This window comes from Acipenser ruthenus, chromosome 3, assembly GCF_902713425.1.
Source record: "Acipenser ruthenus chromosome 3, fAciRut3.2 maternal haplotype, whole genome shotgun sequence".
NCBI classification, from domain to species: domain Eukaryota; kingdom Metazoa; phylum Chordata; class Actinopteri; order Acipenseriformes; family Acipenseridae; genus Acipenser; species Acipenser ruthenus.
The window spans coordinates 39026647-39054138 of record NC_081191.1 but is presented as its reverse complement, the minus strand read 5'-3'; the positions used below and the strand labels follow the sequence as shown (position 1 = coordinate 39054138).

Sequence of the window (27492 nt, the reverse complement as noted above, 5' to 3'; positions counted from 1 at the left end):
TCCGACATTGGACCGGAAAGGGAAAATTGCAATGTCGGACCAGGTCTGACATAGGACCGCAAAGGTTTAAGGCCTTATTATCTACACTTTTGTGCACATTATTCCTTATAGTATATTATAATTACTACTATTTAGCAGTATTACTGCCATACTCCTTACGAGTATGGCAGTAACCCTATATTGGTTCTTGCCCAGAATGTAATAAGTGGAGCTAAATGTGTGTATCGTGCAATTTTATAGCTAATTGGTTGGGCTTGTATACTTACCTGTTCTGTGTTTGGTTTACACATGCACATGTATGTTTTCATAGCCCTCTGTGAAAAGTGAAAAGGACTTTAGACCCATATGAAAGCTTTAACTACCAGTATATAGGTTTCTTTTTTATTGCCCCTTTGAAGAAACTCCAAAATAGGACACCATAAAACTTATTAATGAAATACACAGGCCATTACACAATTAGCAACCATTAAAATAGTAATTTAATTCAATATGGCAAAATTAGATACAATTTAATGTCCCAAATAAAATGAGGATTACAGTACTTAAAACTAATTTCTGATTGATGTAGTTTACCTTAATGTCAATGCCCAGACTGAAAAAAACATGGCTACATACTGTTAAAATATATGGTTGTTTATAGTAGTGTCCGTGTATAAGAACAGCTCCCAAGAGAACACGTCGGCCAAGAGAAAAACCTAACAGATTTTTCCCATTGTAAATGCTCCGCATAAGGAACAGGAACTTCGCTTAAAAGAACACCTTTTTGCCACTGATAGGGATTCGTTCACAACTGATACAGTACTGTTTTGTAACCTGATAACTCATCATTATGAGACCAATTAAAATAGTTTATTCAATCTTTTCAAAACTGACTTGTCATTGCGAGAGTCTTGAGGAACACTGATTGGCTTATTCAGTCTTTCAGTTTATCATTGCCTCGTTGTGTATTCTGATTTCCACAAGTGCACCTAATCGCTACAAAATGGCATGTAAACAAACAGAGAAACGCACCGCTGTTTCTCTTTGCTATGAAATTGTTCAAGTTCTTGAAAAAAAACAACCTGAATTGGACACAAGTCACCAAGCTATTATGTGTTTCCCATTCTGGTGAGTTGCTTCACCATCCTGTTATATAATTTTGTGCGTGTCTTTGAATATTGCTTCTGTATCTAGAGCTGCTGCTACATTTTTTTAAAGTGTGTAGGGGTGCTATGTTAATTTAGTTTGACAGTTAGTTTATTATAGTTTATTTACATACACTAGCCTATTGCTTTTCTCTTACGTATTCTGTTTATTTCATGATAAGTAATACCGCTTCAGTTAACTACATTAGAATCTGCTTGGAGTATAAACCTGGACTGGACTGGATCTTGAGGGCCAGAGTTGAGTACCACTGAGTTATACAATACAGTGATACAGCACCCACACTCAAAAATGGACAAATACATAAGTGATACCATGAGCCTAATGCATTCTAGGCACGATTGCATGGTGTGCAGGGTTGTTATACAGTCAGGGTAGCTCAGGTTTGCGTTCTGGCTATGCAAGGTTTCTGTTCTTTATTGAGGATTCCACAGGGAGCGTTGCATTAGAGGGCAAAACAGACAGGGTCTGAGTTACTGCGCTACAGTGGCCCCAACTGGATTGGCACCTGGTGAGCTTGAGTGGATACCTCCAGGGCTGGTCTTTGTCCTCCAATGTCTGGTAGCACTCCTGGGTGTAAATCTTGAGGGGAACATAATTGGACAATACAGGGTTAAAATAACTCTTAATTAAATAAAACCCTGCATAATGTCATGAGGTATATTACCTATGTGATGCCCTGGAAAACATAAACAAATCTGGGTGTATGTAACACTAAAACAACTGTAAAATACATATTAATGCTTTGGCATTAAAACATTTGGGAGGCCTGCACCTAAAATGATTGCAGTACTATATGTTGTTGTGGTGTTCTCTTAATGAAGATTCCAGCAGCAATAAAAGCATAAGTGCATACAATGAAGCCAAGTCACCTGGAGAAAAATAGTTTGTGCCGTCTTTACTGTTTTATGTGTACACAGATCAGTTGGTTTGTTATTCAGCTATTTGTGTTAACATTGTTGTTTTTTTCATTCCTCAGCTGCTGATGCCAAGGAGCAACAGTACTGGATAAACCAGCTGCAGGCCTATGTGAAGTCCCACTCTGAAGGGAATGCCAAGGTACAGTAAACATTCCTACACATTATAACATGGCTACTTTCAGAAAAGACTTCAGGGTTTCTGGAGGACTATTCCACTCCACACAGCATTCAACACCGCACAAGTAAAACTAAATCATGAACTACTTTTGGGTCTGGGTGGGGGTTGATTTGGTTCAATTACATAATTTAGAACAGGACTGGAAGTGTTTATAAAGTGCTAAGGGTAATTAGTGTTTAGAGATTATATGTCATGTGTACCAAAGTAACAGCACTTTACTGGAGGGCTTCTTTTCTTGCACTATGTAACACAATTTTTGTTCCTGGGTAGTAAGTGTTATTTCCTAATTGCTTATGCCTCAAAAGTATAGAAAATGGCTATTATTCCCCACAAACTTTGCTTTTGTGACCAGGAGTGATATTTTGAAATTTACCTATTTCCAATGAGAAAACGGGCGAATTTGTGTCTTTTCGTTCACATAAAGTCAGAATAAAACAACATATGAATCCAAATTAACATGTATTTATACTAAAGTAATACAAAAATGACTACAAAAGATTTAGAAGGGAGTAGTTTTTCGAGATTTACGATTATACTGTAAATCACTTTCACGAATCAGCCCCCAAGCGATGGCCGGTGTGTTGCACACAAGGGGAAGGATGTGTAACACAGTGGGGAGGGGGTTAAACTTCCTTGCCAAAAAAAAAAAAGTAAAATAACGTGTTTTTGTTTAATTATTTGTATTGATTTATATTTGTTAATTGTTTTATTATTAATTATCCCCTGCACCTGGCTATCATTGTAAATTAGAGCCAGGTGCAGGGTATTTAAAGAAAGCAGCCAGTCTCTTCGGGGCTGCTGTGTGAAGAACCCAACTGTGTGTCGTAGTCCTGAAAGGTACTGTGTGAAAGCCTTTTTGTGAATCGTGTTTTGTAAAAAAAAAAAAAAAAAAAAAAAAAACTGTGTTTTGTTTGGTTTGCTTTAACAGGTGAACAGCTTATCTGTCCTGTTTGTTAGTTCGATTCCTTTGTTAGTAAGTGCTCCAAAACGGAGTCAGGTTTTTGTTTCGTTTTCATTTATTTCGTTTATTAAAAATAGCACAACCACGCTTTGAAAACTCAATTTGTGTATGGTCTGCTTTTAAAGGGCCAACGAACCTCGGAGAGGAATCTCCGGTGTAATTTGTTTTAAGGACAGTTGTACCAGTATTTACCCATATACAGTATCTGATCCCATGGCCATGCTCTGGTATTTCTGTTATGAATAAAGCCCTTTGCATTTGCATTATGTTTAAATGTGGGGTTTAATATGTTGTCACCATTAATGGTGATTACAAATCCAGTTTATACAGTAGCTTATCTGTACCCCCTTTAATTAAATGTTTTACACCAGTATCCTAGCATGTTGTGTATTTAGGGATGCCATATTTTGAAGCGGTAAAAGCTAGACAGGTCTTCATTCACCTCAGCATTTGTTGTCTTCATTGTATTCATGATTGTGCAAAAGCAGATTTAAAATGGTACATATACCTATCACTCCCTGGCTCATTGGGGAAAGCATAAGAATAACAACTTGGGATTGTACTTGCCAAGAATGACTGAACTATGTTGTCTGTTGCAAATCAATACCAGGGAAGACTGTCACACTATCATCCTGAGGTGATCAGTCCAGCAGTGCAGATATTCAGCATTGTTAGATCAGCAACCAGGTATGTTATTCGACCTCAAAGAAGAATCTGGGGACCTAGTATATATCAGGAAAAAAATAACATTAGAAATGACTTGAGAAAATGGGCAAGGCAGTCTATCAGCAGGCTGGATGTTCCGTGTTGTGTCAAAATCAACAAGCCGTGACTTTTCAAGCCTGGAGACATGACCAAATGAAACAGTCCAGACTGGACCTGGACAGGAGTCAACATAAGTGTGTTCGTGTCTTGTTTGTGTTGGGACTTCTGTGTTGCCAACAAAAAAGAGGTTGAAGTTGCTTATACTGCCGGCAATGTACTGTGCTTCATTGATCATAAATAATCAAGATCTTAGTGGAGAAAAAAAAAGTGTTCAGCAAGTTGAAAATGAGAAATGCATTACAAATCAACGTACTGTCTGCAGTGTTTTGTTATTGTATTATTGTAATCATGTGTGCGTGGGTGTACTGTCTTTGTGTGTGTTATAGCATGTAGCATATAATCATATAGTTTAATGCACTTGTCTTTGGATTCAGATAAGAAAATTGAAGGAATCCGATGAAAACCTCTGTCTGGAGAAGACTGGTAGCAGCCAAGATGGGCTGGTGAGTTTTCATCTTAATCATGTATTGAAAGTGAGCAGTGGTCTCTCCTTCATAAACATTTACTTTACAAAAAGTATTTCAATATGTGGAAAAGATTTTGGCTATGGATTTGGTGCCCCTCTCCCCAACTAAATTGTTTTATTATCCACTGCACATAAATATGACACACATACAATTTTACATACTGGAGTACCAGTAAAACCATCTGTGTTTAACGTTTGCAAGTCAGCCGTCTAGAGAACCTCTTAACCACTAGTTATTTAGAATCAGAATCTGTGTATGTACAGTACGTCCTTCTGTCCATCCTTTCATCCGTATGTCACACATAGATTTTGATATATATCTGTGGAACAGGTTATTCAATTATGATAAAACCTGGTTAGCACATTCTTTAGCGTGATAAACCAACCTTTTTGCTGTAAAAAAAAAAGGCTGTTTTTATGCTTTTATCTTATGTCTCTATCTGCTCATGATCACATATTCCAGTTATTACTGTATCTTCTTATTCATTATAGCTGTTTCTGTCCTTAATCGCCTGCCTGTGAAGTGGCACACTTAATTGGATCATCATCCTCTTCTGTTTCATTACCACCGATAATGTGATTTTCATAAACAGATACATAAAGCTAGCTATACAGGAGCCTTATGTTGGCGATAAGTCATTTGTTAGGGGTGTCGGTGGAATTTTACCTTCAATATGGATAATTTTGTATTAATAATTATTATTATTTATTATTATTATTATTTATTTCTTAGCAGATACCCTTATCCAGGGCGACTTACAATTGTTACAAGATATCACATTATTTTTACATACAACATTTTTTACACATTATTTTTACATACAATTACCCATTTATACAGTTGGGTTTTTACTGGAGCAATCTAGGTAAAAGTACCTTGCTCAAGGGTACAGCAGCAGTGTCCCCCACCTGGGATTGAGCCCACAACCCTCCGGTCAAGAGTCCAGAGCCCTAACCACTACTCTATACTGCTGCCAGCTCAAGGGTTAGTTGCTTGATAATTGATGCAGAGCACTATTGTACAGGAATAAAACATAAGCAGAATGTTTTAAACAGTGAAGACCTAATGGTATAATTGTGGGAAAAAAAATGTACCGTAGGCCGAACATTCCATTGCGTCATGCAAAGCAAGAAAACATGTTTTTCAGTAACTGCAGAAAATAGAAATGGCAAATTAAAAAATGTTTCACAGCTCAGTTGCCGAAAGCGATGATTATCAAAGCACCTAGGAATAGGAGTCACCTATTTTTATAGCTGTTAAATGAAATAACATTTGTGAGAGGCAGCATTTCCTCTGGGCATAGCAGTAAGGGAGTGTAGGATGCATGGAAAAGGACACAAAAATAACACTCCTAAAGACACTTGATGCTCCAGGTGAAAAGTCTTAACCACAGCTTTTGATTCTTGGTTCCTTCAAAGCTTCCAGTAGAGGTTACATATCCTGTTTAATCTGCCAAATCCCATGAGTTTTTGTAGCTTACTAACTGTTAACAATACATTTTCTATTTTTTTAACATTTATTTATTTTCAAATCTTTACTTAAGCACAGGATTTCTTAATGTTTTAGTTTTTTAAAAACTAAATTAAAAAAAAAAAAGAAAAAAAAAAAAAACACAAAAGGGGTTGTGTTGTTTTTATATAATACCAGGATACAGCGGCTATCTTTTTAGGGTTGACCCTTTCATGATTTAATGTGTGGTTGTAAAAGATATAACTCAATTTTTACCTATATTTAAAAAAAAGCCATGCCTAATCACTACAGCATAGTGGGGGGGAAAAGGGTGCACTAAGAAAATAGGCATTATTATCGAAGGTGTCCCAGATACTTAAAACAGAAAGAACACTATGCAAGTGAACAGCTGAATGATAACGGATAGGTCTACCATAGCTTACCTCAGACTGCTCTGTACTGAAACAGGGACTATTGTGTAACACCTTAAATGACCTTCAGTATTGCAGTCCGCAGAGAACCGACGGGAAATAAGTTAGAGAGACAGAGAGAGAAAAGAAGAAGAATTTCTTGTGTAATGCTGTCAGGCATCAAGCCAGGAGTATAAACAATTAGTTGTAAATGCCTGCATTACACAAGATCAATACAGTTGAAATGGAAGCTAATTTGTTTAGCTGAGTGTCTTTTTATTTTAAGGGCTTCGTGTTTGATTTGTTTCTGTGGCATGCTTCAAATTTATGTCCGTCTCATTGATTTTTTTTTTTTTTCCCCACCTGCAATTTCCTATTTTTATCACTGATTTTCCAGGCCCAGACATTAAAGACCCTGTCTATATTGTGGACATTATAGATACTACGCAACTGTAAATTCCCCACTTTACTGATCCGCCTCAAAGACAATGAGAACCTGTTTCCAACAGATCAAATTTGATATTGAAACTATTTTAACATTAGATTAAAAGGTAAACAAATTGTCAAAGTGACTTTGCAGGGGGGGTGGGGGGTCACTTATTCATCACTTATTCATCATTCACAAACGCGCATTGCAAGTGAGTGGATTTCAACCCTAGGTTTTATATATTTATTTTTTATCAAAAACCTGGACTTAGTGGTCACATGTTTCTGGCAGTTCCCAGGCAGGCTACAATTAGCTGTCCCGGCATTCCTGTGATCCATTCTGCAGCTACCGCATGCAGTATATTCACAATTGACCATTGAGACACCAGGAACCAACAAAGTACAAGAAGCTTAAAAACATACAAACTCAAGCTGTGCAGCAAAATTACTATGCACATTGGTTACGCATTGAACTTAAATACTATGCGTAATCCATATTTTTTCAATATGTAAAACACCCATTACATAGCTTATCTGGAGCGCTACATATGTTTTGATTCAAACACAGGCTCCCTTGAGAAAGATATCTACAATATTGAAACGTTAGGGCAAAAGTTAACATACCTCTAATGGAAATGTATAATTTCTAGAAATTTCTCCAACTAATAATTATAGGAAATCTTTTGTAGCAAAAGATTTGCTTTTGTGGGTGAGGAAAAAAGTTACAAGAAATAGATGCCTACAATTATTTATTTCAGCATTTTTTTTGGCAAAACTCCACAAAATGCAAATTCAAAAGTAAATTAAATTAATAGCTAGTTGAGGCACCTTTAGTAATAATAACCTCTTTTAAATGATTAGGATGTTTGTCAATGAGCTTTTGGCATGATTCTTTAGTGATTTTTGATCATTCTTCAACGCAAAATGTTCCAGTTCATTAAAATTCCGAGGACTTCTCTTGTGCACAGCCTTCTTCAACTCATACCAGATATTCTCAATCGGCTTTAGATCTGGACTTTGACTAGGCCATTCCAGGACCTAGATTTTATTCTTCTTTAACCATTGACTTATTGGTAAGGACAGCAATCATCCTATGCCTAACCCTTTTATACTCTAAGAATGTTCACCTACAATCCAGCATTTTCTAGACTTTTCTAGAATTAGGTTCTGCATTATCATATTGAAATGTCTAGCACCTTGTAGACAATACTATCATAGCATCAAAGCGTATGAATACTTTTGAATTTAGCATTTTATGAGTTGCAAAAAAATTGCTGAAATAAATAATTGTAGACATCTATTTCTTGTAAACTTTTTTTTTTCCTCATCCACAAAAGCAAAACTTTTTGCTACAAAAGATTTTTCCTAAAATTCTTTGTTTTCAAGAAATTTCTAGAAATTATAAATTTCCATTGGGGTATGTAAACTTTTGACTACAACTGTATGTGATCTGGTTCTGTGCTTAATTTCAAAGTCATATTGACTGTGGTCAGTAAAGTGAGTAAGAATAGCTGTTGTCTTTGATTTTATTTTAATACTACGTTTTTGTACAGTAATTCAAAGTAACATTGCAGTTAAAATGGAAGGCTCTTTTTTATGTCTACCCCATTACCATTAAAGATTGTACAGTATTTCTCAAGATTACTCATGACTTCAAGGTAATGTTGCATTTTACACCCTGAAAATACATTTTACTCTCTCATTGTTAAAATTAGAGGGTAAGTTACCCCCAGACTCAAACTGACTTCACAACAGCACACAAACTGGCAGTTAATGAAAGTGACGACCAGATTTCAAAATGTTACTAATGAAAACAGAGACGTGTTTGCTGAAAATCAGGGCAATGCTGCCACAAGAAAAAAATGTAGAGTGATAAAAAATGTTAGTAAAAGCATAACTGGAAGAAAATGGAGAAAACAGGAAAATTCATCAAATACCAGTACTGCAACTCGACAACATTACGGTATACTGGGAAGCATAGACAGGTATATAAAGCAACGCAAATATGACAGTTCAATTTACTACAGTAACCAAATGGCTTTACAAGAACAAAACAAAGTTTAGAGGCAAAACAAAAGCATTACAAAAAACAAGGGAAGGGAAATGGCCATATGTGCTACTTTTTCAAGCTATTGTAAATGACTGCAACTAATAAGAAATAAAGTAAACGAGTGTGCAATAAAAAGCCTGTAATTGTACTTCTTCTTCTTCATGTTTTTTGAACTGCCTGTTTTGTCATGTGTAATATTAAAAAAAAAAAGTTTGTTTATACGCCACGCTTGGGGATGAGTAATGATTAATTGTAGTGATAGTGAGAGTAAAATGATTAGAAATGGAACCAGCATAAAATAGCTAGTTTTTCCCCTAGTTTAAGTCTGTTTCAGATAGGTTTATTTGTAGCTTTTATTGTTGTTGTGGACTGTTTGGCTGTCACTGTAGTTGCTATTCTGCCTCAATGGCAGCGCACTATGTTTATTCATTTTTAGAAAGGGACACTCGGGAAAGAACAGAATGCAGCACTCGGATTGGCTGAAACACTTTACAGCATGTTGATGCAGAGTCGTTACTGGCATAAGGGGATTTGTACTGTAATTCTTTATATGTATTTTTTGTATACAACTGTAAGTTGCCCTGGGTGAGGGCATCTGCTAAGAAATAATAACAATAATAATAACACTATGTAACACAATTTTTGTTCCTGGGTAGTAAGTGTTATTTCCTAATTGCTTATGCCTCAAAAGTATAGAAAATGGCTATTATTCCCCACAAACTTTGCTTTTGTGACCAGGACAGTGATTTGAAATGTACCTATTTCCAATGAGAAAACGGGCGAATTTGTTTCTTTTCGTTCACATAGTCAGAAAAAAACAACATATGAATCCAAATTAACATGTATTTATACTAAAGCAATACAAAAATGACTACAAAAGATTTAGAAGTGCGTAGTTTTTCGAGATTTACGATTATACTGTAAATCACTTTTACGAGTCAGCCCCCAAATGTAGTCTCCCACCATGTTCTCGTTATACTGTCCTTGGTAGCGGCGTTCAAAGTCCAGTATATCCTGGTGGAAGCGCTCGCCTTGCTCCTCCGAGTACGCTCCCATGTTCTCCTTGAATTTATCAAGATGAGCATCAAGGATATGGACTTTGAGGGACATCCTATAGCCCATTGTGCCGTAGTTCTTCACCAGAGTCTCAACCAGCTCCACATAGTTTTCGGCCTTGTGATTGCCCAGGAAGCCCCGAACCACTGCGACAAAGCTGTTCCAAGCCGCTTTCTCCTTACTAGTGAGCTTCTTGGGGAATTTATTACACTCCAGAATCTTCTTTATCTGTGGTCCGACGAAGACACCGGCTTTGACCTTTGCCTCAGACAGCTTAGGGAAGAAGTCTTGAAGGTACTTGAAGGCTGCCGACTCCTTATCTAGAGCTCTGACAAATTGTTTCATAAGGCCCAATTTGATGTGCAGTGGTGGCATCAGCACCTTCCGGGGGTCCCTGTCATACTCCTCATACTTCAAGGCGTCCAGCAAGGTCTTGATGCTGTTGTAATCCTCTTTGATGTGCACCGAGTGAGCTAGGGGAAGAGACGGGTACTTGTTACCATTATGGAGCAGCACGGTTTTGAGGCTCCTGCATGAGCTGTCAGTGAAGGACAGTATAACAAGAACATGATGGGAGACTACATTTGGGGGCTGATTCGTGAAAGTGATTTACAGTATAATCGTCAATCTCGAAAAACTACGCACTTCTAAATCTTTTGTAGTCATTTTTGTATTGCTTTAGTATAAATACATGTTAATTTGGATTCATATGTTGTTTTTTTCTGACTTTATGTGAACGAAAAGACACAAATTCGCCCGTTTTCTCATTGGAAATAGGTAAATTTCAAAATATCACTGTCCTGGTCACAAAAGCAAAGTTTGTGGGGAATAATAGCCATTTTCTATACTTTTGAGGCATAAGCAATTAGGAAATAACACTTACTACCCAGGAACCAAAAATAAAATAAAAATTGTTACACGGTGTAATAATAGTCGGTGTGGTTCAGTTGAAAGATTTCTAGGAACGTGCCTGTGTCAAGTTGACATATCTTCACTTCTTTACCAAACATATTTATACAGTGGAATGTATCTGTATTTTTTCATAGGGCTAAAGTTTGTGTGGCTAATAGAAAGAGGAAAGGGGAAATAGGGCAGCCCTGTCGAATTCCCCTACCAATTTGAAATCTTGCAGAGGTTCCGTTTGACAATTTAACTGAACTGTTGCAACCATTATACAGGGTTTTGATTAGCTTTTGAAAATATAAACCAAAATCTAAAAATTGTAGCTTTCAATATAAACTCATGCTCAACTATATCAAATGCTTTGTAAAAATGTACAAATCAGATCAAGCTATCTTCATTTAAAATTAGGGACCTACCTAAATCGCGATTTAGCGGAAATCGTGATATTGAGGGGCCAATGCATACAAACAAGTACGGAGAGGATAACTACTGCACAATGCAAGCGACGCAAACTAAGTATCTTCATTCTTTAGATAGCCCTGTTTTATTCCTTCGCTGTACTGTTTGCATTGCACATAATCAAAAAACAATCAAACAAAAAACGTACACAAGTAACATTTACAAAATAAATTCTCCAAAGCAGTTAACGTTCTTGTTTACTATTCAAATGACAAAGTTTTAATCAGCCTATCAGTGCATCTGTACTGCTTTTATGTGACCTGTACTGTGCAGCAGGGGGTGGGACAAAGTCAGTGCTGCATTGTTTTGATTTAGGTTGCTAAAACCTAGTTTTCAGCATTGGAGGTAAAATAGTAGAAATGGACGACAAAAAAAGCAAAGTATATTTCGGCTGATGATCGTTTCAAGATATTTCCCAAAGAAACTACATGCAGAGTGAGGTAATTGTTTTCCATATCTTAATGTGTATTTGGAGAAAATACGATCGATCGCTATTTAGCTTCAGAATCACACATTAAATAAAAGGCTACTACAGAGGCTGCTGAACAGAACGTATAATAAACAGCTTTCAGAAACCAAACTGGAAAGTCAGCCCAGACGAAAAGTATTCCTGTCTGCAAGTTAAATCGGTACTAAGACAATCCAGCACAGCCACCTCGCTTCAACCTGCTGCTTACAGTTGGAATTTTAGACCCGAATAGCCACATCATCTTTGTTTTGATAAAATAAATTATTGGATGGGACAAATAACATGACAACGAACGTGCTGCATACATTGACTTTATTAAAGTATGCCGGATACCCTTGTGTAACCGAGTTTTTGGGCTGTTTCTAATCGATTTCCACATCTGTAACTTGGCAAAGCTTTGCCTTAACTTCCAACCAATTCAGTGGATAAAGAGCGTGCAGTCTCAATGTATGGGCAAGTCAACTGCAGGGGGATGCTGCATGCGTGCCTTTATTAACAACTGACAGCACTCTGTTTTAGTAAGGAAGCAAGTACCACTATTTTTAAGCTATATAGTGTTCTAAAATACTGTCTACTTAGGTTTATTTAATGTTTAAACAGGTCCGCGAAATGTCCGCAAAATCCTCATTTTATTCCGCAACATACGCGTGAAAAATACGTAAATTTACCGTGATTTAAGTAGACCCCTATTTATAACATCACTAAATCTATCAAATCCAGTATCAGATGAATGTTATTACATATGTCTGCCCCGCATAAAACCAGACTGATCAGTATTTGAATCCATTCCCTTTTTTAGTTTACCAGCAAATAATAAACAATAATTTTGCACCATTGTTTATCAATGTTATTTGCTTCCTGTTTTCTAATAGTAGAATGTCCTTATTTGGTTCAGGCATGATAGAGATTAAACCTTGTTTTAAGGGATGGAGGTAGTTCTTCCCTCTCAATGGCTTCATTAAACACAGATAGCAGAAACTGAGTTAGATCTTCTTTAAAGACTTTATAAAATGCACTAATTAGACTAATCATTGCCAGGAGATTTGTTGTCTTTAAGCTTGTTAGTATCTGCCTTAATTTCCTCAGTATCTAATTTCTTTTCACATACACTCCTTACAGTCTTAACTAATGGTTTTTGCATTTGCCTTGATTGATTTAAAAAATGTATCCATGTCAGAGTTCTGTTGAGATGATGTGTATAATGTCTGGTAAAATGTAGAGCTATTTAGAAATCTCACTTGTATTCAGTGTAACCATATCATTAATATTAATTTTCCCACTAGAGGCTAGTTTCTTTTCTCTAGGTTATAAAAATATTTATTATTTTTCCCCCCATGCACTTCTACCTCTTACAAATGCACCTTTTGGCTTTTTCATCATACATTTTGTCTAATTCTAATTGTTATAATAATAGTTTATGTGACTCTTTCATTTATGTCCTGCTTTTCAGTCAGATTTCTTTTCTAATGCAGTTTTCTTTTAGCCTTTTAAATCTAGCTATTTCCTTTCTTCTCTTCATAGCCACGGATCTTACCTTACATTTCATAAACTCCCAATATTTACCAAACATTTTAATTGACTTTGCTTGTTTCCAATAATAATTAATAATATGTTTAACTTCCTCTCTAAATTTGTCATCCTCAATTTATTTTAAGTGTTCAATAAGTCATATTCATTTTAAGCAGTGTTGGATCAAATAGATTCATCTTTTAAATATGTAACTTTATGATCAGTAAGAATAAAGGGTTCAATAACTGTCAGTTACCCAATTTCCCAAAACTTTTGATATCAATCATAAATGAATACGTGACTTTAGATAAATCTTTATTGGCTCTTGTCAGGATTTTTGCATCTCCATATATAAACTTGAACACAAAATTAATTTCAGCAGATTTTTCATTAGATATGTTTTTGGGAGGCCATCTATCCTGTATATATTAATATGTATAGATTATTCACTAGTATAAGTTGTTCTTGATTTAGTACCAATTGTTAAAATTATCCAATGTCTGTTTTGATCAGTATTACTGTTCAAAATGTTCTCTCTAAAGTTTCCTTTTAAGATGGCTACCCTGGCTGAATGGTAACTTCCATTTGCAAGCCAAATATCATTCCCCCATTGGTTTTTCCAAAAATCTGTTGAAAAAATGTTTTTCTTGAATAAAATTAAAAATCAGCGTTATGTTTTTTACAATACAAAAATATCGCCTTGCATTTTACTAAATTACGAAGACCCCTGGCATTAACAGATAGAACGGATAAAGATATTTAGAAAAGCCTTTCAAATACAAAAATGGATCTTTGTCTGGGTTTTTTTTTCTTCTATAACAAGTTGGGTAATTAACTGGTTACTAAGTGTATATTATTATGTCTATCATATTTAACTTGCTGAGTTATGTTCAAGAGATCATGTCCACGCAGATTTTCTTGCCATCAATATATGCTTTTACACCAACAAAATGTTTTTTGTCCTTTGCGTGTGTTCTCCACCATTGGCCATTTTTGATTCCGGACTGCTTTTGTCTGATTCTCCAAATCTCAGTTTGCTGTCCTTTTTAAAAAGCTGTTTCCTTTAGCCGCCTTCCATACCAGGTCCCTTGCTGTTCTCATGGCAAACATTTAACAATAAATTGTATTTTAATTTAATTGTGTGGTGCTGTCTTTCTGTACCATTTGACATTCAACCAATTGCCCTTGATATTGCTAACCACATTGTATCAAAAAGGAACTTTATAGGCCCAAGAAAAGTTTTAAACACATGGAAAAAATAACCGGAGCTTGCTGACACTCCATTTCCTTCTATACTCTCCTGTGCACTGGAAAGGAAACGTATGCTAACATAAAGAGGATCCTTTTTGTCAACCAGAAGTAAAATATCATGAACTGTGACATCTCTGGTGGTTACAATACTTTTGCAGGAAGGCATGTGAATATTTTAAGCTATATCAAAATACCATATTTTTATTAAAAAGTGCACTTCTCATGGTGTTGGGTGCATAGTTGTTTACTCCTACACTCTACTAAGGAGGGAAAATGTAAGGCTTAATACTTTTAAGAACCCAACTGGGAAGATGCAGTGCTGGAGCACAGGGAGGTCAACATACAGAGGCAATTGCATGGAGCCTGTTAAACCACAGAGTTTAACCCTGACCTGCTTTTCCAATTCCGTTCATTGCATCTATTACAGGGTCTCATCCTATGGAGCTGTGACATCTCATTTATTGAGAGGCAGGGAACAAAAGACATACAGCTATACAACCAGGCTACTGGAAATAATGAAACAAGCTTTGTGACAAGGTCAATTTGATGTCAAAAGCTTAAGGTAAAATAGTAATTGCTGGATAAGTCCAGCTCTGTCGAGCATTACAGCCACATGCATTTTATTTGAATCAGTGTGGTAGAAGAAAATCTATATTTTAAAGCTGCAAGTTTCCATCAGAAGGTATGAGTATTTTTAGCTGCAGGGACACAAGTATAAAACCTGCTCGTCACGCTGTCATTCTAAAAATGAAATGGTTTAACTCCTGCAGCAACTTCGTCAGTCAGAGGCTAGTAATTCCATCACAAGCTCTGCTAAAGCTTAGGAAGAAAGACAAATAATTTATTTTGCTATCGTTAGAAAAAAAATTTGCAGCTATGAATGAAACACGTGTTTTAGTAAACATGTACTTTTTTTATTTTAAAACCATAATATATTTAGTTTTTTTTTTTTTTTATTTGGCAGTCACCTTTATCCAAGGTGACTTAAAAGTGTTACGGGCAGTCCAGGGTTACAATGCAAATTCAATATACAGTATCGTTTACAGTCAGTGTAAATTATGCTAAACTATGCTAAAATGAAACAAATTAGGATTACAAAAATGTATATCTACAATGATACAATAGTAGTGCATCAGCTGAGGATCCAGTAACATGGTGTTTTAGGTAAGGCTAATACAGTACATAGTCAGAGGGGTAGGTCAAGATATCTACAAGTGCAGTCTAAGCAGGTGAGTCTTGAGGCGGTGGAAGGCAGGACAGATAGTTGGCCTGGAGCCCAAAAGTAAGGAATGAAGGTCAGTCAGATCGTGGTGTGAAAGTTGAGAATAAGGTGGGGGCAGGAAGGCAGGGTGTGTTCTGGTGGGGAGGGGGCACTTCCTTGATCATTTCACCTGAAATTGTCTCCACCCTATCAATGGTTTCTTTCCTGTCATTAACCAACCAGCTGCTTCCCTCATTGACTGACATGTTTTCAGACAGTAACATGCATTGACCCAGTCAACATTACTGAGATGAAATGGCATTGGAAGTGGGCCATTGCATGACAAATTGTCCCAAAAAAGTTGGCTTTTAACCCCCCCCCCCCCCCCCCCCATTACTAAGAAACTTCAGGTAACAAACATTTAATTTGAATCGGCTGACTAAATGATAAACAATTACTTTTATGTGACATGGAGATGTTACTAGCACTGCTATGGCTCTAATGAATCCAAAGCTGAGGAATAAGATTGTTAGGTTATTATCATAACCCTGGTTCCCAGAAATAGAAATGTAACCAAGGGCATAAAAGAGACAGTTGACACTCAAAACGTCATCATTTTTCCCTCAAGACTGCTGCAATAAGACGCAGCGACCTTGAAGGTTAATGGTTACATTTCTATTTCGGGGAACCAGGGTTATGATAATAACGTAACGTTCCCTTTCAAGTACGAAATGTAACCATTACCTCATGCGTAGGCATACCAAAGTTGTCGCAAGGAATTTGCAGACCAATTGAAAACTACAAGGCACGGCAAAGGCCACCTTGTGCATTACCATGAGGAACCCAGTACAAGTAACAAGGCTAAAAACATTGAGGGGGAACTTGCGTCCAATTTTATGTTGTAAGGGTCGAGCTTGAGGCCGCCCTTAACACTCTTGTTCCAAACCCAGGGTTTTGTGGATCTACAACATTCAGCCGATAGAACCTTGTAAAAGTGTGGGGCATAGCCCACACTGCTGCATCGCAAATGTCTCTGTGTGGTAGAGTCCTGGTATACTTGCCTCAGGCGCCCGAGGAGAACACAGGAAAGACTGAGGTAGAGAGATTGATGTTGATACGCCAACACAGGCGCACGGGATTTAATCAATAAACATAAACAAAAAGTAAACAATAATGTCATGTGACGCTACCAGCGATGGTAGCGCACAGAGGACGATACATGACTATACAAGCACTCAAAGTAAAACACAATACAACAAACTATAAATCAAAGGTGCCGTGAAAATGGCAGGCCTTGCAGCAGCCCCGATCACAGTGATCTCTATGTTTTTATATTAATCCTCTGCTGAGACACGCCCACCTGCCTGCTGGAACAGCTCATTGCTTTCAGCTGCTGCTCCACGCAGACAGGTAATCGTCCACAGCGGAGCGCCACATCAGTTAAACAATTAATTAAATCAATGTACAACAAATAACGCAAAAATATACAATAAAACTACATATTTCCCATGTGTAGGGCTTCCGCCCTGCCACACAAAGAGACTTTAATAAACAGCTCTGGTAAGCCACCAAGATGCTGTTATAATTTCCCAGCCACGCAGCAAAGGATTATTCATCTCTTTTTAAGTATGATCTCTGAAACCCAGCACTGTTTATTCTGGCAGGTAGGATCCTTGTTTAAAAACACTAGCTTAGTGTCTTACACCAGTGATGCGTTAGCGGGATCTACTGGTGAAAAGTCAGCCAAGCCAAGTTTATCTGCCTCATGCAGGCTGTACAGCGCACCCAAGGAACGTGAACCTTTTGAGCTAAAGAGGGAGGGGGGCCTCGTCCAGGTGGAATGAAGAGCGAGCGCACTACAGAGCTTCGCGACACTCGTTTCTCTAATGTACGAGTAGAAAAGGACGCACAAAACTCGCAATAGCTATGGTCAGCAAGTACCTCCTTAGCATGCGCAGGACCCAGACAGGCAGTGCATCTGCCATGCCTGTCCTCCGTGGGGAGATCTTTCTTGCATATGTCGCACGAATGAATCACTGACCTACAGTTACCGAAGAAGCAATATGCAGGGATGCCCACCTGTATAGCTTCTGGCTTAACACAACACAGCCCTAAGACTGGAGGAAGCCTGCTGTCACCGTGACAGCCCTCGCAGTGGTACTGCAAGCAGAGACCAGAGCAGCAACAAAACACTGCGGGAAGGACTGCAAGCAATCAGACCCGAAGCAGAGATGAGCCAAGCAACTGCTAGTGAATCTGCAAAGGTAAACTCGTTCATTGTACAAAAGTACCGGCGGGAACGGTAGCAAGTCTGGGGCCTACAGTTAACACAGGAGTGATATAGGGATGCCCACCTATAACGCTTTTTGGCTAACCAACAGATTGAAACCCAAGGAAAGCCTACTGCTAGAGTTATAACAGTCTTCACACTAAAGCTGCAAGCAGATTGACTCAGCATGCGCGTCTGTTCAATGCAGGACAGCTGAGCCCAGCAGCCGCGTTATTATTTCTGTAAAAAGAAAACAGAAAATACAACGGAGAAAACAATTTCTTCTCACACAAAACAGTAATCAATCAGTTACCTATATTTTAATATATTTTTTATAATAAACACAAATTTTATTTTAATTTTCAACCGAAGCTAGCAGCTTACAGCACAAGTAGCTGGCTTAAGGCGTTTGATCCCGGGGAAGGGGCAGCGGAGCACAGGGACTAACGAAAAACCACGGCTGAATGCACGAAGTAATTTTTACTAAAACACGTAAAAACAACAATTCGCAATAAGTGAAAAACACAAACAAACAATAATACAATCAGATATGTGTCACTTATCTGTTCGTAGATCTCTCTCTCTCTCTCTCTCTCTCTCTCTCTCTCTCTCTCTCTCTCTCTCTCTCTCTCTCAGGTCGGTGAAAGGTCGGTGAAAGGAAAAATTATGACTGAGTGTCAACAGTCTGTTATGCCCTTGGGGGTGGGGCACGACTGTGTCACTGGCACTACGTACAGCTTTGGAATATCTATTCAGGTTAGACGGTATCAAAGGATTAATACCCATGAGGTAATGGTTACATTTCCTACTTGAAAGGGAAGCAGTTTTATATCGGGGAGGAAGTTTTGTTTTTGTCATCTATGCAGATACATATTGGATGGGTATGATTAAAAACGTCTCTGAGGAATTTGGGGACTTTTATATCCAATTCATGGACCCTTGTGGGAAATCACATCAATATGGATGGCCAGAGAAGGATGACAAATGGTGGGTACCTGTGACGGAAATATGAGTTCTGGTTGTAAATCTCCCTCCCGACCTGTAAGGGTGCTAAGTAGCGAAAGGGAAAGGCTTTGGACGGGTTGGCCTGACAGTTAATTTCCTGGGTCGGAAAGCGAGTCAGCCTGGAAAAGTCAAGACTCCGGTGCAGGAACGTATTGACCCGGAAGGTAAACGAGGTAGCAGCTGCAGGCAATAGAGTCAGCTGTAATCCTTTACCAAGGCGTCATGCATGATTGCATAAAAGGGGCCGGAGAATTGTAAATCTTTTCCTTCGCTTGGTTTTTATTGAGAGACTGGAAGGACCGTGTGAGACGCAGAGAAAGCGTATGAGAAAATATTCGTGAGTTTTGTTTGTTTGTTCGTGTCTGTTTAGTAACTGTCTTTGTGTTTTGTTATGTAGCACTAGACGGCTAAACATGAATCCGGGGCTGTCGCCAAGGGCCAGCACAAAACCGGATCAACACTGCACTACAGTCACGATTAACACTGTTGTCAGCACTTGTTCACAAGTATAGCACGTATTATATTGTACTTCACCACAAGCACTGAGAGCACTCACTTTGGACTTGTGATCTTGTGTGTGTCTAATTGTGTGTGTTAGTACTGTGCTTATTATTTACGGGACTGCAACCCTTTTGATTACTGTGCAATACACATTTTTGTGTATTGCCAGTTCATTATTATTTGCTGGCTGGTCATCAGACCATTGGATTAATAATCATTAAATTAACCATTTCACCCGTACTTTGTTGTCTGTTCTTGGGATTACTGCATCCGCACCACACCTGCTATATACCTGCTAATTACCACTTTGCCACAGTACCCCATAGCAACATTCTTTGCAGTGTTATATGCCCTAGTCTCACTTCATCTTCCTCAAGAGGCTACAAGTTTCAGAATCAAGATCTCAAAAAGACTGAGAAACTGTGGAGAGAGAAGGGGTCATTGACTGATGTGACCTTTGTTGCAAAAAAGTAATTTTTCGCCTGGAATAAAAGGTGCTGACTTTTTTTTCCCCCACTGATGATGTGCTATTCATTTACTCAAGTAATCTGATTCAAATTAGATGTTTGTTACCTGAAAATTATTCAGGTTTCTTAGAAATGGGGGTGGAGTGCAGGTTAGGTTTAGATTTTTTCAAAGCAAACCGAAAATATTACCTTCCTGAAAGTTTGCACAGAGGAAGCCGAGACCTTGATCTTGGTATTTTTTTTTGGGGGGGGGGGGGGGATTTCATCCCAAGATCAAAGGTCAAAAACTTTAAGGTGTAACTTACTTTTGTTTTCTTTCAAATGTATTTAACTTGCCATGTGATTTCCAATATAATGACACCTCCCACAAGTCTCTAGCACAAACCGTTTTTGAGTAAAAAGTTGGTTAATGACCTCTCTATAACTTTTGACCCCTTGACCTGATCAGTCTAAAAATGTAAATTTGAGCTTGTTTGCCTGAATCAACCCCAAGATCCAAGTTTGGTATCAAACGGAGATGGTAGGGTGTAACCTGTTGGGCGATTTATCACGGAATGACCCAAGTATAAGAGTAAGAGGCTTCCTGCAAATAAGACATGGGAACCTAATGTAGTACATATTTCATTCACTGCACATTTAAGATCTGTGTAGCTAATGGAAGTAAATTGTAAATTGTATTTTTTAAATACATTACTGCACAGCACTGACAACCTTGAAAAAGCCATCAGAAATAAATAACTAAATTGGATACATATAGGACTCAATTATATTTGTAGCTTGAGGCACACACCCTGATGGAAATTATAAGTTAAAATCAAATTTTGAAATGACTTGGCAAGAAATTGTTGTTTAATAACAATTCAAGAACATTCTTTTGCAATGAGCTTGGGGTGATGGCCAGACTTTGAGTTATTTTCCTGCCACTCCAGTGCATTCTAGCATGAGATAATGTGTTTCCTGATGTCTTCAAGCATGAACAATTGGTCTTACAATCTCCTGGCTTTATCTCTGTCTATTTATTCAAAAAGCTTTATGATGTAATCCCTTAACAATACCCTTTATTTGACTCCCCTGGTTTTCTGTTCACTACCTTTTGTTTGCAAGGTGTCAGAGTTAATAAGGGATAATACCTCTTATTGTTAGGCACTCATACAGGATTTTCTGCAAAGTAAAGAACTGTGAAGTATATTCTAAATACAGGATTTATTTTTATTATTATTTGCTTTATAAATCACACATTTGTGCTGCTGAAACCCTAGCAGGTGGAAGCCCCAGGAAATGGGTAACACGTTTATAGAAGCGGCTACCCACATACTGGAAGTGTTGTGTTTATACTAGAATCAGACGGCTGCTCAAAGTTGCAGCAGATTTCAGATTTGTTGTGAAATCTCCAAGATTCTGGTCATACATAAGATTAGTTTCAGGCACACATACCATTTACACATTTATTGACTTTCAAATACCATGGCCACTGCCTTACTCTAACACATCAGTCCAACTCCCTCTCTCGTCCCATCAACTCTCCATCAGCTGCTCCAACGCGGCAACTACCGAGCTCTGCAAGCAGTGTAGGGCAGGTGGTGTACTCTCTGCTATAACACTTTTAAAGGTGCTATATAGCTTTAATTATAGGTGCATTACAGTGTGTCATAGGGGGTGCTGCACCTGACGGCCAAGTGTTAATGAAGCCACTACACAAACTACTTATTATAACCAACATTGTCTCACATAGGGCTCCATTCCTTAGTTTAACATTGAAATATGGGATGGGGGGGGGGGGGGGGGTAGAAACAGCGGTCATTATAATTTGTCCTAATAATAGGCTTTTTTATTGCTGAATTTAACTTTTATTAATCACCAAAACCTACATTGTATCATAGGGTTAATATAAAGCTCTCAATGGATTGTGTCTCGGCTCAGCTGCACATAAATTACATTTTTTTTTTTTTCAAAAAGCAGATTCAATTAGTCGGGATGATTAGATCCTTAACAGAGAGCTGTACTTTAAATGCCTGCTGGGATGCTTGAAAGACTAGGCTTGGTTGCAGAGGAGAAACACAACTGACAAACATTTTGACAACCTGCCTTACTATTGAAGCATACCCGTGAAGTTTGGTAAACCTTCAGTACAGGTAGCATCTGTACTCCTTAAGTTACTCTAAACACCGCTGTGTTAGTGATGACAGAAAATGCCTTGTGCAAACATTCTTTAGCACTACATACATTATGTACAGTAAATTCCGTTGTAACATTTCCAGGTTTGTTTTATTTATTTATTTATTTATTTGTTTGTTTGTTTGTTTGTTTGTTTCTTCTTTTTTATTTCTTGCCTGCCTAAAAATAGCACTTTCTTTTCTATGAGTGTGTTGGATTTGAGCAGCTGACTCTCACAAATGAAATCCAGCTGCAAGGGCTCTGAGCATTTAAAAAGAAATGGCTTTCTGGGTTCCAAGATGGACGCCGTGTGGTGAACAATGTTTTCTTTCGCTGAGGTACTACTTGCTCTTTGGCCCCAACCAATGATGATTTCTTGAGAAACCTATATTACAATTTTATTTTGGACTTTTTTTGTTAACTTTTTGTATATTTCTTTATTCCGTGTGACAAACTTTTTCATGAACAATGCATAAAAACAAATCGCCACTGAAAAAAGCTGTGTGACAGGCAGTTATGTATTCAGACGATTTACACCACAATGCTCACCCGAACAAATTCAATGTTCTAGAAGAACAAGCAGATGCTATTCCATTACCTCCCGAGACTCCAAATAAGGAACCGTTAGCAAAGAAATCCAAAATCCATGTGCAGCAGGAGGCAGTGACGAATCACGATCTGCTGAATGCAATTACGGCTTTAACCAAAACATGTGAAAGCACTGCAAACAGGCATGCCTCCTTGGAAAGTAAATTTACAGCTATCATTGAGAAGTTGTCTATACTATCATTGAGAAGTTGTCTTCCTCGTTGGAGTCTCTGGGTTCAGAATGTGGGAATGCATTTCAGGAAGTGGATTTACTCGAGAAGGAGATAACGGCTTTGAGGAAGGAAAACACGTTTCTGAAATCTAGATGTTCGGACATCGAAAGGTACAGAAGACGATGGAATCTAAGAATTGCAGGGATCCCAGAAGTTAAAGCGGAAGACATCAAAAAAAGGGTCATTGATCTCTGTTCTGAAATTTCCCCAGACATAGCCGGAAAATTGAATGTCTCTGTTGACATTGTACACAGATTAGGGCCGAAGAATCTTACTGGACAACCAAAAAGAGTTATTGTGCAATTTATATCCCGTACCTGCCATGATCAGATCTGGAAGGATTCCAAAAACAGCCCCGTACTCAGAGACAAGAGACTTAAAATTATTGAGGACTTAACTTCGGAGGTTAAAGAACCTATTATTATTATTATTATTATTATTATTATTATTATTAATAATTATATTTGCGTTCCCTTTTTTGTTTGTTTTTGTTTTGTTTTTTTTGTTTAGGATGCAATGCTATATGTAATAAGCGTTTATCGATGTAGTACTGCCATCTACAGTATTATGTTAATTTAATAGTTTTTATTGTTCTCTGAGGTTTTTTTTTTTTGTTTTGTTTTTTTTAGGAGGTTTCTGATGAGAGCTAATATTTTCAGGGGTCATTATGGCATTCTCTTAGTATTTAACCTAATCTAGTCTAATTACTATTTTTGCATATTGCTTCTTGTGTGATTACTTCTGTTTTCTACTATTCTGTTTCCAATTTTTTCTTGTTTATCTTTATCTTTAAATGTTAGGGGTATCCGGGGTTTAACTAAAAGGAAAGCTATTTTTTGTTTTGTAAATCGAGAAAAGCAGACTTGTTGTTATTGCAGGAGACACACTCTCTTTTAATTCTGATGTGAAATTTTGGGAAAATCAATGGGGTGGAAAATGTTTCTTTAGTCATGGTACTAAACGCTCAGCAGGTGTTGCAATTTTCTAAAACCCTAACTTTGAGGAAGCTGCGGTAGAGTCATCGGCAGTTGTTGACGGTCGTTGTATTATTTTAGTTCTGAAATTGGACGATTTCTATTTTATTATTACTAATATGTATGGCTTTAACAATTTGTCTCTTAACAGTACTTTTTTAAACAATACTTCAACAGTTTAATTCAATTTCTTTCCAGTTTTCACAATGCTTATTTGGTTATTGGAGGTGACTTTAATGAAGCACCTAATAATACCATAGACCGGTTTCCTTCTCGATTGGGTCTGAGCAATAATATTTTAGATATGTGCTGTAATTTTAATCTTACAGATGCATGGAGATTCTTTAATGAGAAGTGAATATCCTTTACTTCGTCAAACCGGTCTGGTTTAGCAAAATACAGAATTGATCTTTGGTTAGTGTCTAACAATTTAATTGCATACACAGATAATGTGTTGATTTCCCCCTCACCATTTACTGATCATCATGCTATTATAATAGAGTTTAATAACCAGTTAAAGGGTGATCGTAAACTTAATACAGGTTACTGGAAATTAAACTGTTCTCTGCTTGATGATGAAGAATTCTCTAAACAAATTATAGATATGATTCTGGTTCTTAATTCTGATACTGCTCTCTCTCCCTCTAACAGATGGCAGCAGTTCAAATGTAATACTAGACTTATAGCTATTAAATTAAGTAAACATTTACCTCTACTTTGTAAAGAAATAAATAATTTAGCACAATTAACCTCCCCTTCAATAGAACGATAAAGTTAAGTTAGCTTCTCTGCAGTGTGAACTGGATGATTTGCATATGAAAAAAGTAAAGGGAGCCTTTATTCGTTCAAGAGTAAAGTGGTTGGAATTTGGTGAAAAAAATTCATGTTTTTACAGTTTAGAGAAAAGAAATGCCAAAAAGAAATTAATAAGAGCCCTAAAGATTGGGGACAGAGTTGCAACAAATAAGGAGGAAATTTCAAATTTCAAAAATTAATGGAGATTTCAAAACTATTTGTAATAGTCCCCTTTCATTAATTGAATTGGAAAAAAGCAGTTAAATCTTTGGCGAAAGGGAAAGCGCCAGGCCCGGATGGGCTCCAGGTTTGAGTTTTTTATTAAATTCTGGGATCATATTAATGTTTTTTGCAGCAACAAAGGAAGCTCTAGACTAAGGTATTCTCCCTCCCTCAATAAGACAAGGTCTTATTACATTAATTCCTAAGTCTGGCAAGGACTCCATGTTGTTGGATAACTGGAGACCGATAACCCTCCTCAACATAGACAATAAAATGATTGCATTGGCATTCGCAAATAGGCTCAAAGATTGTTTGAATGAAGTAATCTCTGATTCTCAATCTGGTTTTATGAAGGGTCGTCATATATCCAATAATATTAGACTTATGTTGGATCTTTTAGATTATAATTCCTTAGTTGACAAAGATAGTTTAATTCTCTTTCTAGACTTTTATAAAGCTTATGATTCTGTTGAACACCCCTTTTTATTTAGGGCTTTGGAGATTTTTGGCTTTGGAGATTTTTTCATAAATTCCATAAAATGCCTGTAAAAGGATGCTAATTGTAGTATTTCTCTTCCTTTCGGTACAACATATCGATTTAATTTAGAAAGGGGAATTAGACAGGGGTGTCCTATATCTCCCTTCCTATTTATCTTAGCTGCTGAACTTTTAGCTATTCATATAAAACATTCCATGCTTCAAGGTATTAAGATTGGGATCTGGTTTGGTTATAAGTCAATTAGCTGATGATACCACTTTATTTCTCGGGCTATAAAGAACATTTCTGTATTTTCGGAAGCTTCAAGTTTAAAATTAAATGTTAAGAAATGTGAGCTTTTAGCTATTCATAATACCCCATTAAAAGTAATTAGTGGAATTGAAATTAAAAATAAAGTTAAATACCTTGGGATTCTAGTTAGTAAAGATAAACGGTGAAGCAATTCTCATAATAATTAAAAAAGCCAAATGTGTTTTTGATAACAAATGTGTTTTGAAACACAAGGAATCTGTGAAAAACCAGAAGCAGACACCACAGATTCCTTGTGTCTTGTACGTTTAGCATGGATGTTAACAGCTTGTCTCCCTTCATATTTAACAGAAAATGCTTGATGACACAAAATGCATTCTGCTATAAATTCATCGACTTTGCAAAGCCAGTTTTTATAGTCAGGGTCTTTTACACCAGTCGTCATTGTAACAACAATAGTACTTTTGTTTTTATGATATTATTATTATTATTATTATTATTATTATTATTATTATTATTATTTATTTCTTAGCAGACGCCCTTATCCAGGGCGACTTACAATTGTTACAACATATCACATTATTTCACATTTTACAGATATGACATTATTTTTACATACAATTACCCATTTATACAGTTGGGTTATTACTGGAGCAATCTAGGTAAAGTACCTTGCTCAAGGGTACAACAGCAGTGTCCCCCACTGGGGATTGAACCCACAACCCTCCGGTCAAGAGTCCAGAGCCCTAACCACTACTCCACACTGCTGCCCTGTTAATGATACCTTCGGAGCTGCTATGTTTTGAAGAGCCCTTGCCGTCATCCATTTCTGTTTTCTTTTTTTTTTTTTTTTTAAGTGAGAGGCAGTTGCAGTGTAGTGTAGACTAAGAGACAACGTACACGAACATACCCGCGTGCGTGCATACATCCGTTATGGCACACAGACTTTACGTCATGACATAAAGTCGCGTTACCACAGCATTTTAAACACTGCCTGGACTACTGTATAAAAAAAAAAGATCAACACAGCCTTCTGTAATCTGGCTCAACAAAAGACATTCAAGTTGAATCCAGTATCCTGCACAATTGTGATCATCTCAATAATCAACCGTGTTATGTTTTCACCTTGAATTTTAACGCATTTCCTAACATTTCGCTTGCATGTCTGGGCCCCACCACCTCCACGCTAGATCCAGGTTCAGTAGAAGCAGACTAGTCACGTGAACAAAAGCATGCTGGACATTGGGAGGTGAATATCCAATAGGCCAGTAAACATGCATGATTATTTCACATGAATCAACAATACACGTGAAACTTGGCAGGGAAAGCTTGTGAAAGTGTCCCCAAAAAATGGTCTTAGTATTTTACCGTGAAAGTCTCCATTTCTTGTGAGATTCCAGGAAAAGCTTGTGAAATCAACGACCACTTACATGTGTAAACACAAGTTTCTTGTGAAAATGTTAATTAGCTCATTCAAGTCCTTTCCTAAAGCTGCTATGAAAGTCACATAGGAATAAATAAGTTGCCATGGTCCGAAGATGGCAGCAGGGAAATTAATGTTTTTGTTTGCAGTATTTCCTTTATCAGATTGATGTTGCGATAACCCCACTTTTTTCTCCATCTTCCGTAGAACTTTGCATAATGCTAATCATGCACGGATCTAAATGTGTTTGTAAAGTATCATACAGATTGTATTTACCAAGTTTCTGTTTAAAACTATTTTTAAAAATGTTTGATAAACTGCATGGTGGGCTTGTGAATTCAGGTGGTTACAGCTACTGTACAGTACTTCAGAATACACTTGCAATAGCTTTCCAAACAACTGTCAAAACGTCTTTATTGTAAAGTACTACTAAGTA

General features: G+C 37.3%; 1 protein-coding gene across 1 annotated transcript in view; it reads left to right on the top strand.

The window, feature by feature from the left end:
- Positions 1-27492, top strand: part of LOC117394366 (oxysterol-binding protein-related protein 10-like) — a 130137-nt gene that overhangs the window by 28927 nt on the left and 73718 nt on the right. Inside the window, exons 3-4 of the mRNA XM_033992578.3 lie at positions 2123-2202; positions 4402-4470. Coding sequence (XP_033848469.2) covers positions 2123-2202; positions 4402-4470 — 149 coding nt within the window. The remainder of the gene's footprint in view (positions 1-2122; positions 2203-4401; positions 4471-27492) is intronic.